Source organism: Pinus tabuliformis, chromosome Q (assembly GCF_031772625.1).
Source record: "Pinus tabuliformis cultivar Carrire ecotype Pingquan chromosome Q, CPIR1, whole genome shotgun sequence".
Taxonomy (NCBI): Eukaryota; Viridiplantae; Streptophyta; class Pinopsida; order Pinales; family Pinaceae; genus Pinus; species Pinus tabuliformis.
In genome coordinates, this window is record NC_142296.1 from 1,306,318,349 (window position 1) to 1,306,337,680 (window position 19,332).

At 39.0% G+C, this 19,332-nt stretch overlaps 1 protein-coding gene across 7 annotated transcripts in view; it reads right to left on the reverse strand.

The window, feature by feature from the left end:
- LOC149224631 (uncharacterized) overlaps window positions 1-19,332 on the reverse strand; it is a 447,397-nt gene that overhangs the window by 315,465 nt on the left and 112,600 nt on the right. For all 7 annotated transcript variants that reach the window (XM_089386200.1, XM_089386201.1, XM_089386199.1 and 4 more), the window contains exon 2: window positions 3,505-3,652. In XM_089386200.1, coding sequence (XP_089242326.1) covers window positions 3,505-3,652 — 148 coding nt within the window. The remainder of the gene's footprint in view (window positions 1-3,504; window positions 3,653-19,332) is intronic.

The following is a 19,332-nucleotide window of genomic DNA, read 5'->3' on the forward strand; positions in this document are numbered from 1 at the left end:
GGGCTGCGTAGGGATAGGAGAATGTGGGTATTTGCAGGTGGAGCCACAGCGTGTGGAGCTGGACGATGAAGGGAAATGAGGCAGCGAGATGGGTAAGGAAGACTACGGATTTCGAATGGTTGCAATGGAATAGGCAGCGTGTAGATGGATGAGGCTGAGGTTTGAGAGCCACAGTTTAGGTGGCTTGATGAGAGAAGCGTGGAGATATGGGGCCGTGGAAAGAGACGAAACAACAATCCCCCAACATGTCTTAAAAAAAAATTCGAAAAAATTTCTATGAAATGAAACCCCAGAATGCAACAACATAAAAAAAAATTCAAAAATTTCTATCAAAATGAAATCCCAGGCAACAAATAGATAGCCTAGAAAACCCCCACGATTCTTCAGAAACCTTAAAAAAAATTGAATCTTTTCGCTTCAGATTTCCTTGATGAAAACCCCACAAGAAATTTCCAGATCTGAAGTAAATATTCTTGCCAGAGCTGATCCTGAGGCCAGATCTTACCCTCCAGGGCCTAGATCTGGCTTCGGACAAAATGTTTTCTTCCAACCTGCAACCTGCAATAACAAAAACCGAACACCCAGAAATAAAATGTGCAAGAAACAAAACTAAAAACCCTAAAACCAGCTAAATAATTACAGTATTCACAGTTTAAAGGCTCTAAATAGCCAGATTTGTCAGTATGCCACAGAAATATTTTTTAAGATTTTAAGTTCGATATGAGGTGCTTCAGAAAACCCTTCATGCATCCGCAACAGAAATTCTAATGATAAGCCCAGGATCAAAACCAGCTGGGCTCTTCAGAAAATGTAATCTAGAAGTTGGTTGGTTCAGCCGAGAACTTCCCTGAATGCCCGGTAAACTCAAAATCAATGATTTCCTGCATAGCTTATTCAACCATTAACAAAGAAGGAGAAAATGATACTAAAATCCAGATCTAAGGGAGATACCACCATCATATTCAGGAATTTAACTACCATTCAAACCTTAGAGACTAAACAAGATACCTGTGTTTAAAATCACTCTCCATAAAGCTATCATCAATGGCTGAAATTAAAATCATGCACAGAAATAAAACATCTTACAAGCATTTCCAGAAAAGTAACACCAGCAAGATTTCAACCCCAAAGTCTTTCTTTATTGCACATGAAAAATGACTACAAGAGAGCTTTCTTTAGCACAAGACTCACAAATCGAATATCTCAAATGACCCCTAACACCCTATTTAAAGAACAAATTCCCAACGGCTAGTTCGAGTGATCCATGTCAAAGAGATCTCGACTGTCAATGAGGATCAAAATCTCTTTTAATCTCATCTGTCGAAATTTCAAATGCTTTTTAATATATTAAAAAATTAAAATTTTGCATTTATTTCCTCAAAACTTTGACTTATTATTATTTCATTATTTTATTTTATTTTTATTTTTTTATCTTTATTTTATTTTATTTTATTTTTATTATTTTGTTTTTATTTTATATTTTTTAATTTTTTTAATTTTATTTTTTTACTTAAAGGGACCCTCGAACTTAGCCTTTGGAAAAATCACCTAGGAGCTAAGGACTTATGAGGGGATAAAACATTTTCTAACCCTTAAGACACTTTACATCATGATTTTTACATTTTTATATCTCAAAGGGGGAAAACCCATTTGACATAGACCCTCATAGACCACCCAGTTCTGCAACACAAATATAATCTAGCAGATCAAGCAGTTTGTAATAACCTAACCAAATAGTTAGGATTATTTCCAAATTACTTTTACATAGACTCGAAGCACACTAGGATTCCCCTAAGACTCTAATGACAAAATCCACTCCGACTTTGGGGTTAAGCTGAAGGAAAACTCTGTTGACCATGGGTCGGTGAGACAAAAAACCTTTCGGAACGTAGATCATCACTAGAATAGGTTTACTTAGGCAAATACATACATGACACAGATCTACTAAGATTATTTACAATTTACACATGCAGACTGGGTTTATAGCATAACATGATCAGGCTGATGATGATAATCGAATGGCACGGACATGTCGATCAAGCGCTATCCCTTTTGCGAAAAAAGGGGGTGTACTGCTATGGGTAGTTGACACGTAGTGGTCAACAAGAGGTTTCTTAATTGGTGAATTAACATGGGAGTTGCGATATTTTGCACTTCCGATATGTCAATAGCTCTTTGTGCCTAGCCCCAACCTTTACGTCGTTGGTTCTTTGAGTTCTTCTTGACCGTGTGTTAGCCCTAATATCGGAGCCCCCTTATCAGAACTTTATCACGTATCAAGTGTTACAAAATGCCGACATCCTCAACCTCCAATATGCGATCTCCGATATGACGTCATCACTTCCACGTGGCACCTCATGAGTGGTGACACGTGTCACCCAGATTTGTCCCTTTAGGGCCCTCAAAACGCCAAAACTGCCTGCCACGTGTCCTTTCGTACTGCCACATCATGCTGACGTCAGATGTCACTGCAGTTTTATCGAAACCAATCTTATGCCGCCACGTGTCCTACTAGAGGAGAGAGAAAAGGGCCCACCCACCTTTGGTTTTGCGATGAAATCCTTTGTTAATCCTTTATTGGCATTCCCGATCGTTTTTAACACTATCGGTGCTTCACCCATATTGCAACTTTTTAAAGGTTGTCACCTGAAGAAGTTCTGATTCTCCAATTGCCGATATGCCCGATGCTCCGATGTGTGATCGCCGATAAGCCTGATGCTCCAATGTACGATTGCCGATATGCCTGATGCTCCGATGTGCACTCACCGATATGCCTGATGTCGCTAGACCTCCGATGTGCACTCACCGATATGCCTGATGTCGCTAGACCTCCGATGTGCGATCTCCGATAAATCGGACCTCCGATATTCCTTCCTAAGGCTTCAATCCTTGAACTTCAGCAGACCATATCTTTTGATCCAAGAGTCCATTTTTGGACTTCCACATATCATTGGAAAGCTTGTTCAGAGCACTTTCCAATGGAGAGGGTCCGATGTAGTCTTTGAGTCATTTTGCGGCTTGGAAGATGACTGCAAACTTCTGTGCTCATTTATTCTTTGGACAGCTGAAAACACATTTTGCAGTAAGTTACAACACACCCCTTCTTGGAACAATAAATTTCTAAAAATTCTACCCGATCGCCAAACCTTACAGTTCCATGGCATAAAAATTTCATTCACCGACTATAAGTTGTGTTGACAGATAAATAATCATACTGATGATTGGGAATTTTGTATACTAAGTTGGAGAACCAATGTTACAAGTTACAGCACAATAAATTCACACTAGAGAGGTGAAAGCAAGCATTCAAAGTGTCTTCTAGTTGCCAGAAGTGTTTTATCAGTTAAGTTCCTTACTAATAAAATTCAGTTTGCAGATCATTCTTCTTATAGATACCTTTACTTAAAAAGTGAAAGATTCATGTATTGCTCTGAACTAAGGAATTATATTCTTCTGAAATAGGAATTGCAAAAATGAAAAATTCCCTTTGGTAATCCAATATACCTCCTTCACATCAGCAACATTATAAGAACACAATGGGACTCCAGTAAAAGTTTTAATTTTCAAATTCAACAATTCATTGACTGGCACATATCCATCACCTCGCATATTCAATTTTAATTTCTCTGCCTCATGGCGAAGAATTTTAGTCCTGCAAAGAAAAAAAACCACAAATGAAAAAAATGGTTCATCTCTGCCTTATGAATTCATATACAAAATGAGCAGCCATTACAAAATACGCAAATAAATCCAGATTACTGCAAACAATCTGACTTTTTGAAAAAGCTAGTCAATGACAAAAAATAGAAAATTGGATGAAAGGTTGGAGAGCCGTTCCAGATGTGTACTTCTCAACATACTAGATTCTCAATTGAGAAAACTTAATTTAACTCAAATAAAGAACTCATTTTGGCTAACAGTTCCAATTCCACTCCCTTTGGTAAAATCGATGATGTTCCAAATGGAAGATGAAAAGTTCTTTATGTCTCAAGACTTTATTTTGCAATGCTAATGTTTCAACACATTACAACCCACATAAGGTTTCTCAAGCCACAATGACTGTGTTAGCCAATTTGTTAGTGCATACCACACAGAGAATACATAAATTGCACACAGAACACAAGCACATGGTTTAGGGGTAAAACTTCACTCTGTTGCTTGAACAAATAATAAAATAGATGGACCAAACAGTATCATATATATGATTCAAACCATAATAACGCCTAAGAGCAATGAGATAGAAGCATATGGCATGATTCTCCTTTACATGTGTCTGCATAAGAAAAACTCTTCACAATGTGTGATTTTTCACTACAATTATAATGAATACTTCTCTTTGATATTTTTTTTGAAAAGTACGGTTTTATATTTACAGAAAATTATTTACAATCAGAAATGCAGAAAACAGGAGGGTATATTACTATATACAATGAACCTCATAACCTCTTCCTGTGAGCTACTAAAGCAGAAATAAAAGCAGAGTACTCAATGCAATCCAAAGATTGGGTATCCTTGATCAACAAAGCTCCTTTTTCCAAAAGCTGGTACCTCATCCTTTCACATCAAACAGAGCTAACCTCCCACTTGAAAACAGCTTTACAGCTGAACTTCCATAAAACAAATAACACCACTATTTGCAAGCAATAACAAAGGCTAGAAAAAGCATCACAAACAAGAGCGCAGCCATCCCTAAACAAAGCAACTTCTGAAGGATTATCTGTGGTTGAAGTATGGTGGTGAGAGAGGTCTACCTTTGGTGCCTTGGGCTGTATGCACTATTTCCAAGGATGAGGAAGGTCTGGTTCGATCAATGTTGCATCTCAAAGGCAAAATTTTGGTTGCTACATGGGTGGTCCAGTGTCTAGGGGATTCCACACCTTAGCTGGTTTTGTTTTGTCTTTGACACTGTATGAGGCCAGCACAACATCTTGGCAAACTTGGATTCCTAGGAAATATGCTTAACAATCTCCAAGCACTCACAAACAAGACAAAGGCCATCCAATAGACAAAACTTGGCCAACCTGGCCCTAGACAAAATCCCTCAGCAGAAGACAAGCCAAGCAAACACACTTAACTTGTAAGAAAGTTGTACAATCCAAACATTGTGCATACATCACACCCAATGCTCCGTCAAGTTCTTAGATGCCTAACAAGTGTTAAGAATCAAAGAAACAGAAGATCTCAGATGAAAAGTCACGTACAAATGATCGAAATCATACTACATCGATGGTTGGCCAAAACTCCACCCCTAATCCCTCCAAAATGGCCCCGGCATACCAGTGTTAAGCTTAAACAACTCAAAGTCTATAATAAGGGCACAGAATTTCATGATCAAGAGATGATCAATGGTAAGAATCTCATAGTCCTAAGCAAAAGGCCGCTCCTTCTATGAATGTCATCCAGTATCCCATAAATCTTGCTAAAAGAAAATGCCCTTCCAACTCTGCTTCCGTGCCTGAATGCACGACATCTGTACAATACAAACCCCTACTCCCACCAACTCCAAATCAACTAATAAGCTAAATATTGACTAGCCTAGCTACGCTTCTAATGCAACTGCACCAATCATGCAACAACTTTCCAAGCTAACCAAATGCTCCTGAAAATGAGCAAACCCAAGACCTGAAAATTGTGGAGAGTGGAAACAAAGTCACACAAATCAAATGTCCCACAAACACTATGAAGGCCCAAGACGCTACGCTGACCTCATCACATCTCAAAACAAGACTTTCCAAAATGCACAACCCTCCAAACTCCACACCACCCACTTAGCAAGAAAAAAAGTGTCTTGAGATGTGTTATCGACTAGGTCACACCAAGCAAAATCTGAAGACTCCATGGCCCAATGTACAGGGCACTCATAAATCTTTCCAAAAGTCAACAGTCATCTGTTGACCTTTTCTCTCTCCTCTCTCTACTTCTTTCTCTCTCAAATTTTGCAACCCTGCGGGGAATTGTATTAAATGTCGTCAATATGATGAACTATTGTAACAAGCCTAAACGACTTGGGACTCTATCATCAAGTGAGTACACTCTAGAGTGTTTTTTTTCACTTAGCTAATTATTCTCACTTTTCAGCGATGAATAACTAGTTGAGTTTTTCACTCACACACCTTCAGGGTTGGAGTGCGGCTTGATGATTAGGCCTTGGGTCCGTCCTAATGCCTGGAGTCGATGTATATTACCATAATTGTGTTGAATTTGTAACTATGGTCAATCTTCATAATGTACATTTGGTCACTTGATGTAATTGTATTTATCATTGTAAAGCATATTTATAAATGCTTGAGCCAAAGGAAAATTTATTTTGAGTCAAAGTCCCATTGAGACTTTTTAAAGTTGAAAATTTGAATTCTTGAAATGTACCTTTTGGCTCAAAAAGTGATAAGTCGGCTTCCCTCTGTTGACCAATACGTGTCAACTTCCCATAGCAGTACACCCCCTTTTCTTTGCAAAAGGGATAGCGCTTGATTGATGTGTCCATGCCATTCGACAGTCATCGTTGACTTGATCAATTTATGTTGTAAACCCAGTCTGCATGTGTGAATTGTAAATAATCTTAGCAGAGTTGAGTCATGTATGTAAATTGCCTAGGTGGACCTAATTTTCTAGTGATAATCTACGTTCTGGAAGGTTTTTTGTCTCACCGATCCATGATCGGTAGAATTTTCCTTCAGCCTAACCCCAAAGCCGGAACGAATTTGTCATTAGAATCTTAGAGGAATCCTAGTGTGTTAATCTGCCAGATTATAGTTGTGTCGCAGAATTGGGTGGTTTATGAGAGTCTATGTCAAATGGGTTTTCCCCCTTGAGATGTACAATTGTAAAAGTCATGATGTAAAGTGTCTTGAGGGTTAGAAAATGTTTTAATCCCTTCATAATTCCTAAGTCCTAGGTCCTATGTGATTTTTCCAAAGGCTAAGTTCGAGGATCCATTTAAAAATAAATTAAAAATTAAAAATTAAAAAATTGAAAAGATAAAAAACAATAAAAAAAAGAATATATATATAAAAGATATAAAAAAATAAATTAATTAATTAATTAATTAAAAATAAATAAATAAATGAATGAATAAAAATAAAAATAAAAATAAAATAAAAAACTTAAAAAATAATAAAATAATAATATTTTTGAGAAAATAAATGCAGAATTTCAATTTTTTAATGCATTAAAAATTCGACGGATGAGATTAAGAGATATCTTGATCCTCATCGGCGGTAGAGATCATTTTGACATGGATCACTCGAACTAGCCGTTGGGAATTTTTCCTTTAAATAGGGTGCTAGGGGTCATTTGAGATCATTTGATCTGTGAGTCTTGTGCTGAAGAAAGCTCTCTTGTAAACTTTTTCTAGTGCTAATAAAGAAAGACTTTGGGGTTGAAATCTTGCTGGTGTTACTCTCCTGAAGTGCTGTGAGCTGTTTTATTTTCTGCATATTTTTATTTTTCAGCCATTAGTAATAGCTTGATTGAGAGTATTGTTGAACACAGGTATCTTGTTCACTTACTAGGGTTTGAATGGTAGTAGTATTTCTGAAATAATGGCAGGTATCTCCATTGCATCTGGAATCTAGTACTGTTTTTTCCCTCTTTATTGACGGTTGAAATAAGCTGTGCAGGAAACCCTTATTGAAGAAATCAGTGGGCGTTTGGGGAAGTTCTCGGCTGAACCAGCCAACTCCCACAAAGCAATTTCTTGCAAGGCCCAGCCAGTTTCAATCCTGGTTTTATCATTTAAGTTTGTTTTATGAATGCATGAGAAATTTCTGAAGTATCTCATAGTAAATCTGATATTCTGATAATATTACTTGATTATTGACAAATCTGGCTGTTGTAGAGCCATAATTATGTAAATATTGTAGTTTTTTGACTGGTTTGTAGGGTTTTAGTTTTAATATTTGCATATATTCTCTGGGTGTTTGTCTTCCATTACAAGTTGCAGGGTTTTTCGAAGATTTCTGAGGGTTTGATCAGCTCCTTGCTAATGCTCAGGATTTCATTGTGTTACAGGGGCATTTTTTTGAAATTTTCTAGGCAAATCTACATCCTGTTTTTTCCGCAAGTGACGGCCCTCAGCACTCTCTCAATCTCCTTCATTCCGCTGCCTGCCTCAACTCTTTTCTGCGCAGCCTTGCTATTTTCAACGTATCAGCTGCTCCCATGCAGCTCTTATCACCATTCCTAAGTTGTCCAGATCAACAAAATTGCTGCCATTATTCGAATTAGCAATTCAGCCAGTCAGCATTGTTGCTCAGATCAGCAAACCCCCACGCCTTCTGCCTGTCCATCGCCCAAAAGTTTCATTTTTTTATCTCTGCGTTTGCCCTTACTCCAACGTATCATCACCAAAGCTCCATCGTTGCAGTTCCAGCGTCCATTGATCAGTTCCATCTGCAAGCAAATCACTGTAGTCTCTGCGTCCAAGCATTCCTCATGCAAATCTGCTAACGCAACCCCTCCGCCTGTCTCTCTGTGTCCATTTCTTTTTCTGCACAGTTACCATTTCCTACCTACGTGCTGCCATCTTGCACCATACCTCTGCCCATCTCAAGTTGCGTTGCTCCACGCACAGCCATCATCAACAACGTCCATGTCCCTTCCGCCATATACGTCGTTCCTCTGACCTTAACTCCCTCAGCTCTCCACGTTGCCATTCACCTGCTACTGCCCCACGTTTCATTACCTCCACACTAAAAACCTGCTCTTCCTGCCCATCGAACTCTCTCACACTGTCATCTTCTTCTGTCGCCGTCAAGCTCCCTGCACATCCGCAACAGCTAAAAACAAAACTGAAGAATCGATTTTGGGTGAGCCGTATCATTTCAGGTTAGCGTATTGTTTTTTTTTATGAAAATCAATTCTCATTTTTAAAGATTAGGCATTAACTTTGTTTTATTTCTTTTGGGCTTTGATCTTAGGTTTAGAATAGAGTATTTTAGTTAACGTATGTTTCTTTTCTTTTTCTTTTTATGAAGTACGTAAATATTAAAAAATAAATAAATAAAAAGAAAAATCGATTTTTTTTGTTGGTTTTGAATTGTAGCTTTAAGTTTTAGATTTCATAAATTTTAGCCTTTTGCATATATTAGATCATATTTTATAGTCTTCAGATATATTATAGTTTGTTTTTGTTTTAGTTTGATTTTAAAAATAATATCAAAAAAATCATAAAAAATAAAAAGTCTCAGAAAGCAAAAAGGGTTTCTTTTATTTAGTTTAGATTTTTTTGATTTAATTTTGTTTAAAATTAAATCTAATAAATAAAATAAAAAAATAAAAAGCTTAATTTTTTCTAGTTTTGTTTTGTTTTCTTTTCATTTAGATTTACACTTTTTTAACTTTAACAAAACAAATAAAATTTAAAAAAATAAATAAATAAAATTAAAATTAAAAAAAAAAAAAAAAAAAAAACAAAACAAAACAAAAAACAAAAAACATCTTTAGATTTAAGTTTTATTTATTTAGATTTCTGTTTTATTTGAAAAATATAAAAATATTTTTTGAGAAAGTTTTTGCCAGTTTGAGTCTTGGCTCAGGAATTTGTTATGTTTTATCTTTTCTGCTGAGGCTAAAATTTTGATGTGGGAATTAATGTTTATCATTTTTAACATGCTTAAATGTTCATTCGAAGATTAACTACATGAATGTAATCTCTGGCTAGCATCTTATGTGGTTGTTTAAAGCACTTTAACTTTCGAAATTGTAATTGTTGGAGTATCATTAAGCCATTAAGCATTTATTGATTATCTCGCATGTGGTAAAACGACTGTTAATGAGTTCATATCTCTGCAGCATTTGATAAATAATCGTTTAATCAGACACTGGCATATTAATTTAATAAAATCAATTTAGTTCTGGTTTCCCTTCGTGTCTCCCAACCCAACTAGTTCACAGTTCGTCATCCATTTTCCTATAGGGTCTACCCCCCTTAGCCGCGGGAGACAGGCTTAAACGGAGAGATCGGGGATCAGGGTGACAGCCCTCGGTCTAAGCGTTGTTGTGACAATCTATGCGACAACACCCTCCAATTCAAGCCAGCCCTGGCTCCAAAATACACCCATTTGACCTAGACAGGTCACTATATAAAGGCAACACCTACTCCTCCACTTGGGAATTCAATCTCTCACTCACAAGACAAGTTTTGGCAAGCAAGCGAAGGTCAAGAAGGACGAAGTAGGATGAAGAAGGAGGTTGAAATCTTTCTTTTCTCTCTCTCTAATAACTAGCACGAGTGGACTAGTCTCTCTCTGTGGTTCGCATTTTTCTGGGGCAACTGTTGCAGGGGTCTTGTTGCCATACAATCTAGCAAGGGTCCTAGGAGGGGTACCTAAAGGACAACTACTAGACCAAATGACAACAATGGAACAAAGACCCACTATCACCTCAGTCAGTGTCCCCTGCTCTTTACAAACATTCATCGATGGGAGGATTCCTGGTATCAAGGAAATCACTTCAATCATCATTTGTATTTGACCTTTGTCTCTCTCTTGGTCATCATTTGTACTAGATATTTCTCTCTCTCTTGGTCATCATTTTTACTAAATCTCTCTCTCTCTCTCAAAGTTGCTAGAGTTTTGTGGTCATTGTTACCCACAAAAAATGGGTGACCCCTAGGAGAAGCTTTTCTACTACATATCTTTTCTAACCGAAAACCAACAACCCCTAACAACCACCTTTTAGCCGATGTGACATGCCATTCATATCTCTGCCACCTCTATCAGTCATATGTTTCCTCACACATTTGTCAAGAGCACATGTTGGAAGGTGGGCTTCTAATCAAAAGGTACTTTATTCATTCTGCAATCCGGTGCTTATGCTTGTTTGTATTTGGGAATTTTGGCGTGGATTATGTGTGAAAATCCCAGAACCAGAACCCTATTGCAGCAACTGGAAATTATTCTCCTAATTGTTATTTTAAATTAACAATTTATTTACTATTTCCTACAGCAAATACTAAATAACTCACACTACAATCTAAACAAATAAAACTACAGAAGAATAAACATTGGAAGAAATGCTAGCACACACATAAAATAATACAGTTATTTTTGGACCAATGTCCCCAAAAAAACTCAACATGGGAAAACCGGTGTAGCAGTGAGGGTTGTATTTTATTATGCAGCAGTGAAATCTGAGTACATCTATGGATGCCCAACTGACAATCCAAACATCAAGAAAATCTAGGCAAAATACTTAAGGGAATTACCCTTCTTCCACAAGCAATCTCTGGCACAGCTTTGCCTACCAAAACTCGGCCTCGTGGAGCTCTACATCAGCCTCTGAGTTGCTCTAAGCAACTGGTTGAACGGCTTGCTTCGAACTGGGCTCTGATGAAGTCGTTCTACCTTTGGATGCTGAGAAAATCGTCTCTCCAATCCTTTTGGACTTCTTCCCGACCTCTGGAACAAAGAACGATTTTTCTTTCCTCCAAATCGAATTGCTTGGCTGAAGCAACTGCATTGTCCCTCAGCGCTGCCTCTTTGGGATAACTCGACCCTCTTGCTTCTGCCTCCCTGGATCTAGAAAATATTTCCTCCGAATCATTGTCCCTGCCCCTCACTCACTGCTTCGATTTCATTGGCTCTCTCTCTCTCTAGCGACTGATCGTTGCTCCTCTGGAAATTGATTTGCCAAGAAATTGAACTGCTCAAGTGTATTCTCCATCACCACATCAACCTCCTCTTATAATCCATTGTTCAAGCACCAACGACCAAGACTAAAACATAATCGATGGCTAGGATCATCTCTGGATCGATCTATGTGAGTTTCTAGATTATTCACGCCTTGAATTAATTAACACTGATTAATTAACCATATTACCTAAGTTTAGACTTAGGAAATATTTAAAAACTGGTTAATAATCTAATTACGTCATTTCTAGGTGGAATTTCCAGAAACAATTTGTGATTTTTGGAGATCTCATGTATTCTAGACTCCAAAAAATTTCAAGTCTAGAACACATTCGATGCTACAAAAGCTAACACTCCCTCTTAGCGAAGAAGGTGTTCTAGTGCTATTGCACACCCAGTAGCAACACCCTGTCTCTACATCATCTCCTATCACGTTGCTGATGTCTGGCCATATTGCCCACCAACCACTGTGCAACTCTAATATACGTTGCATCTGTGTTGTTGTTGGCCTATTGAACTACTGCCAACACTACATCTGCACTGCAACTCCCTCTCATCTATTGTTGCTGCAACTGCAACATCTGCAACTGAAAAGCATCCAAAATACTGAATCAACTGTGATCAGTATAATGCATCTATCACCCGAGTCTCTGACTGTTGCTAGTATCTGCACTGTCACTGAAGAATTTGTGATGCTACTGACTCTGCATTGTGCCAACTCTGCACTGCACTCCCCAGCATCTGACTGCTACTAGTCTCTGCAACTGTCACTCTGGCATCTTACTGCATCAATTGTCATTGATCCATCTTGCTATTGAATATTGTGGGCCCCTGTAGCAAGGCATTGATCCATGAGGTGGACTCCTCAAGGATCTTGCCTAATCTATGTAGCTCTATGGGGCTACAGTACCAAATTTCCCCACCTCACTCCTGGAGGTATGTCAACAAACATGGCAAAGTCTTCCTCTAGCCAGCAGGATAGCCTATCAATCTCAGCATGAGTTGTCACATGGTCATGCTTCTCCTCTTTGTCCTTCTTCCTAAGAGGACACTGGGTACTGTAGTGGCCAAACTCGCCCCAACTGAAGCACTTGAGCTTCGACAAGTCCTTCTTTCGCTGCTCCCACTACCCCTGATTGGGACCCTTTCATGCGAGGGCCACATTCTCCTCCTCCTTCACCTGCTTCAATTCGTTGCTGCCACTGATGGAGCTCATCAATAGAGCTACTCTCAACCAGTGTTGCAGGAAACGTCCCGCCCCCCAGGATCTAAACCTCGAAACGTGATCCATACGGATGCGTGGGGAAAGCGTCGTCCGAAACGCGCTTCGGAAAAACCGAAACGTGTTTCGGATTGATAAACACGCTTCCTGGAAATTCCGGAAGCGTGCGTCCGAAGCGCGTTTCGTATGGCGCTTCGATCGTACAAAGCGCGGCGCTTCGGAAGCCGAATCCTATGGATCGCGTACGATTCCATAGACGCTTCCATTTTTTCCGCCACGCGACCAAAAAAAAAACTTTTTTTATTTATTTTTTTATTTTGTGTGAGTTGGCTTGTTAGGGGTGGGTCCACCTTGGGTTAGGGTGAGGAATGAAGGGATTAAAGCCCCCATTCATCCCTCATTTACTCACTTTGAGTTTATGAGATTTGGAAAAGAAAAGAGAGGAAAGGAGAGGAGAAGAGAGGAGAAGAGAGAGGAGTGAAGGAGGAGGAGCTAGGAGAAGGAGGAGGAGCTTGGAGGACTTCATCTACAAGAGATTAAGAGGTAAGTGCAAACCCCAAACTCCCTTATTTTTTTGACATTTTTTTGTATTTATCTCCTCCCTCTCCTACTCTTTCCCATTGTTTCTACTTGCTCCTTTACTTGCAGGTTGTCCACCACCTATATCCATATTCTAAGATGGTGTTCTTTTGGCTTCTATGTATCATTCCACTTTTGGTTTTAATGATGGCAAGGGGGAGTAGGAATAGAAGATAAGAAGCACAAGAGGCCAGTGGTCCCAATATGAGTGACCTAATGTATGATGAGGAGGAAGGGTTTGAAGAGGAAGGGGATGAAGTTGAACCTGAAGGGGAAACTGAAACACTAGAGGGGAAAGCTGCATTAACACCCTTGTGGAACTATGTGACCAAACTTGAAGGGGGAAAGGGTGGTGGAAGCTACAAAGTTTTGTGGCCTCATAGTTGTCATGGAGGAAAACCATTTAGTGTTTCATATACCCATGTGAGGAGGCATCTTTGTGGGGTGATGGACAGTGATGATAAAAAGGGTGTTGTGGGGATACAAATTTGCCCAAACATTTCATCTGAACAAAGAAGAAAATACATCCAAATAGAGGAGGTTGCACAACAAAAAAGCAAGAAACAAAAAACTCATTCTGAATCAAGTGCAACCTCTAGATTTGGTAGCTCATCTCCTCATGGTACTTCTGGAAGCTCTGGAGGTAAAAGAACAATAGGGGATTTCCTTAATGTTGTTGGGAGGGATGATGTGGATGGAAAGATAGTCTGATTTCTTTGTGCTTGCAGTGTACCATTCAATGTGCTTCGCTCTCCCTATTGGCATGAAATGGTAAAGGCCATCAATGAAGCCCCAAAAGGATACAAGTCCCCCAACTATAAGAAAGCTAGAACAGTATTATTAGAAAGAGAAAAAGCAAAGGTTCAAAGAGCTTTGACACGTTTTACAAATGAGTGGGTAGATTATGGGGTATCCATTGTATCAAATGGGTGGACAAATATTAGAAACCAATATTTGATAAATGTTCTTGGTGTTTCTGCTAGTGGTGCAGTATTTATTACATGTCATGACTCCTCCTCCACCAATGCATCTTCACAAAACATTGCAGATCTCCTATTGCAATCAATCAAAGATGTTTGTCCGAATAATGTTATTCAAGTGATCACAGATAATGCAGCAAATTGTAAGGCAGAAGGAAAAATTATTGAGCGTACTCATCCACACATCTTTTGGTCTAGGTGCCTGGTTCACACATTGAACCTTTTGATGCATGATATTGTGAAGCATAAAGAATGTGGGTGGATTAATGAGCTTTACAGGAGAGGGAAGCAACTCATTCAATTCATCACAGGGCATACAAGGGTAAACTACTTCTATGGCACTTACTCCAAGTTGCAGTTGCTTAAACTTGCAAAGACAAGATTTGCCAATTATTACCTCACCTTTAGGCGGCTAGTGAAGGTGAGACAAGCTTTAACTAATATGGTGTGTGCTAAAACATGGGATGAAAATAACACTGATAGAGATGGTGCCAATGCAGCCAAGAACACTATTCTTGACATGTACTTTTGGTCACAGGTTAAATGCAATTCACCAAACCAATTTATTACATGATCAAGTTTGGAGATTCAAATCGACCAATAATTGGGGAGGTGTATGAGCAAATGGATAGCATGTTGGGGCAGATTAAAGACATTGTTGAGCCTAGAGATATCACCTTGTACAATTATATTCGTGCAGAGGTGGAAAACCGATGGGAAATGCTAAATGTTCCATTGCATGCATTACCATATGTTTTGACACCTAAATACTATCATCCATCATGGCTTTCAACACCAACACTTCGGGGGGAAGCAGGAGAAAACCACACCAAGATCAAGAGGTTCACAAAAATTATATGATTGCATTGAGTAAATTAATCCCTGATGAGGAGGAGGCTGCCATGGTACAGAGACAGTTGAGCAACTATACGCACTGGTCCATTTGGGAGCATGCATGCAATTAGATATCGAGAGACTTTTTCTTCTCTTGAGTGGTGGAACATGCATGGAGGGGCTACTCCACTTCTAAAAACTTTAGCATTGCGGGTGCTACCACAGGTGGTAAACACTTCTTCTATAGAGAGGTCATGGAGCTCTTATTCTTTCATCCACAGTGTTAAAAGGAACAGGTTGAGTTTAGACCAGGCAAAGAGCTTGGTTTATGTTCATTACAACTTGCGATTGTTGTCCCATTACTGTGATGATGCGAAGACTAATAAAGACCTTAAGATTTGGGACAAGAATCTAGAGGAGCCCAATTTGGAGGATGGAGTGTTGCGATTAGAGCAATTAGAGGATGCTCTTATCCAGGTATGTCCATTGTGGTATGAATTTTCCTTATAAAGCATTTCTCTAATTCATGTTTTTAATTTTTTTGTTAACTAGTGTTTTTTTTTGTATGAATTTTTTAAGCGATTCCAGGATGATGATGATCGTGTTGATATGCCACCCCCATCTGGTCCCTTGGTTCCTAGGTTCCATGGTTCAACACCAACAGCGGGGGGTTCATCGTCATCAGTTTCAGTGCTACTGCCACAACTTCCACAGACACCATCTTCTTCATTGCCACCACGTGGAGGCCCGCCGCCACGTTCTCTTTGTGGTGGAAGGAGGAGAGATTAGTAGATATATTCACAATTTACTACTTTTGTCATAGATTAATCATTAGACTTGTAGGCCTGTGAATTTGAACCTTTTTTGTCTTGGCAGTGACCAAGTGACATATTTTGTAAACATTATTATTTGAATTTTGGACATGACAAATGTTGACAGTTGCTCACTTGCTAGATAAATCATAAAATGCTCTATGTTTTATGTTTTATGTTTTATGTTTTATGTTTTATGTTTTATAATATGCTTAAATTTTTTATGTTCTATAATATGCTTAAAAATTTGATGTATGTTTGTAATTGCTAGAATATAGATGGTTGATGTACATACTAGTAACTACAATGGAATCATGGATTCCATATCTATCTTGATTTATGCAAAAATATGCATGTTTTCATGTCTTCTAAAACTAATTTGGTATTTGGGATGTTTGTTTTGAGTATAAATGCAAAAAAATATAAAATATATATATATATAGTAGACGCTTCGCTTCCTAGATTTTTGGAAAAACGTCCCCGCTTCGTGCAACATTGGTCTCAACTACTGCTACAAATTGTCCCACCTTGACAAGGTGTCTCTACCCAAACGCACTAGCTCTGTGGGTTGAGGCACTGCCCCAACAACTGACAATTTGTCCCAAACCTCCTGAATCCTGGTGAGGAAGGAGTCTATGTCTTCCCCCTTCTGCATCCGGATGAGACACAACTTCTCTTCTAAGTACATCTTCCATTGCTCGGAAGTTCCCTGGTACAGTGTGGAAAGTGTATCCCACATCTCTTTGGTCATTCCCCTAGCCCCTATGTGTGATATAACATGATCCCGGACACCATCTAGGAACAATCTCTTCGCCCGCACCATCTCCTTTTTGTACTCTGTTAGTTGCTCTGCATCCTGGGGCACTACTACCACTGCATCAATATATGGCTTCAGGCCATATTCATCTAGAAGGAAGGACATCCTTGCCTTCCAGACGACAAAGTTGGAAGTTCCATCCAACCTATCCTGATCACGAAGCCCAACAATGTTCATCTCAACAAATGTCGAAAATCTCCTCTTCCCTTCTGCTCAACTGCTGCTAGGCTATTCGCACTCCCTTCTGCAGTGAGAAAATGTGCTCACAACGACTGCTGATCTGCAACGGAAAACAAACTTCTTGAGACTAGAAGTTCCCTATGGAAAATTTTCCTACAACAAATATTGAATAACTTACACTGCAATCTACACATAAAATTGCAGAAAAATAAACGTTGGAAGAAATGCTAGCACACACACATAAAATAATACAGTTATTTGTGGACCAATGCCCCTGGAAAAACCCAACTTGGGAAACCGGTGCAGTAGTGAGGGTTTTATTTTATTATTATTATTATTATCCAATTTTAAGGTCATAGCCAAGCCAAACACCAAATTGGCGTATCAGACCCCATTGTTTGTCAAGGGACCCACCTTCGCGCAGCAATTTGACTACTAAGTCTACGAAGGCATACATACTTTACCCCCCTCTGGTTTTGAATTGGGACCTCGTAAGAGGAAACACATGCTCTTAACCAATAGGCCCACTCAAGTTGTATCTGAGTACATCTATGGATGCCCAACTAGCAATCCAAACAACAAGAAAATTTGGGCAAAATACTAAAGGGGATTACCTTCTGCCAAAAGCAATCTCTAGCATGGCTTTGCGTACCAAAACTCCGCCTCCTAGCCAAAACCTCTCACCTCTTGAGAGGAAAACCCGATAAAAATTCTTCTTCTAGATCTTCAATTGATAAGTACCAAGACCATTACACAAACCCTTGACTCTAGTATCCTTACAAGAACCTTGTCACCAACCTTGATACTATGCCTCTTCCTTCGTTCTGCCTTTCTCACACTACTTTCCTCGGCTTCTTCTAGAGAAACTCGGTCTCTATCCTTCTTACTGCTTCTCCTTGGCTTCCCTAGAGAATCTTGGTCTCTAGGTCTTTACTTCAACCTCCCAGAAGGGTATTTCTCTAGCTACCCTAACCAATAGGCCCACTCAAGTTGTATCTGAGTACATCTATGGATGCCCAACTAGCAATCCAAACAACAAGAAAATTTGGGCAAAATACTAAAGGGGATTACCTTCTGCCACAAGCAATCTCTAGCATGGCTTTGCGTACCAAAACTCCGCCTCCTGGCCAAAACCTCTCACCTCTTGAAAGGAAAACTCGATAAAAATTCTTCTTCTAGATCTTCAATTGATAAGTACCAAGACCATTACACAAACCCTTGACTCTAGTATCCTTACAAGAACCTTGTCACCAACATTGATACTATGCCTCTTCCTTCGTTTTGCCTTTCTCACACTACTTTCCTCGGCTTCTTCTAGAGAAACTCGGTCTCTATCCTTCTTACTACTTCTCCTCGGCTTCCCTAGAGAATCTTGGTCTCTAGGTCTTTACTTCAACCTCCCAGAAGGGTATTTCTCTAGCTGCCCTAACTTTGCACTGCCACAGAAGATTGTGTTACCCACAAGAAATTTCGCTATCCTAGAAGAAACCCTTCTTGTCTTCATATAGCCAGAAGAAACTTCACTTTTATTTCTTTCATGCTCCTCTTTCAACTCCTTCACTCTTCATTTTTACCCTATCTTTGCACTTCTTATCTCAAGTAAGTCGAGTTTCTTGTCTACAAATGGAGGATAAATTAGGCTATATATACACCTCCTTCGTTGCCATTTAGGTCGACTTGACAGTTGGAGTTAGGCCGACTTGATCTAGCAACTTCCTTATCGTTTGTAGGACTTGAAGAGGTTTGGTGACGAGTTCTTGGAGGATACTTTACATAGATAATATTGACCTTTTGCAAAGTGTTACATGACAGTGACTTACATTTTATGACTAGATGACAAATAAACCCTAAAGACTCTCAATTGGAGTCTTGACTCAAAAACAAAAACCCTTGCCCATGAAACCCATGAAGCAAGCCAATAAAATAATTTCATTTTTCTTTATTTACATCTTATTTCATAAAATCATATTTACATGTCATTATGAAGACCGAACCTAGTTACACTTTTCAACACTCCCTCTTAACTAGGGAGGTATTCATAATGGTACCTTGGACTTTCTCAATCTGAAGAATCTCTTAAGAAGAATTCGGATTTGTATCTCATTTGTATAGCATCATATCAATCAGCATTGTTACATACCAAGGCCTTGACTAACAACTCCATCTCTCCACAAGATCTAAGCTCAATGCTGGCGAGACCAATGATTTATAGACATACTCATCATTGTCTCTCTCAGAACATACCCCACTCAGGTTCTCTCAGGGTATGTTCCATGAG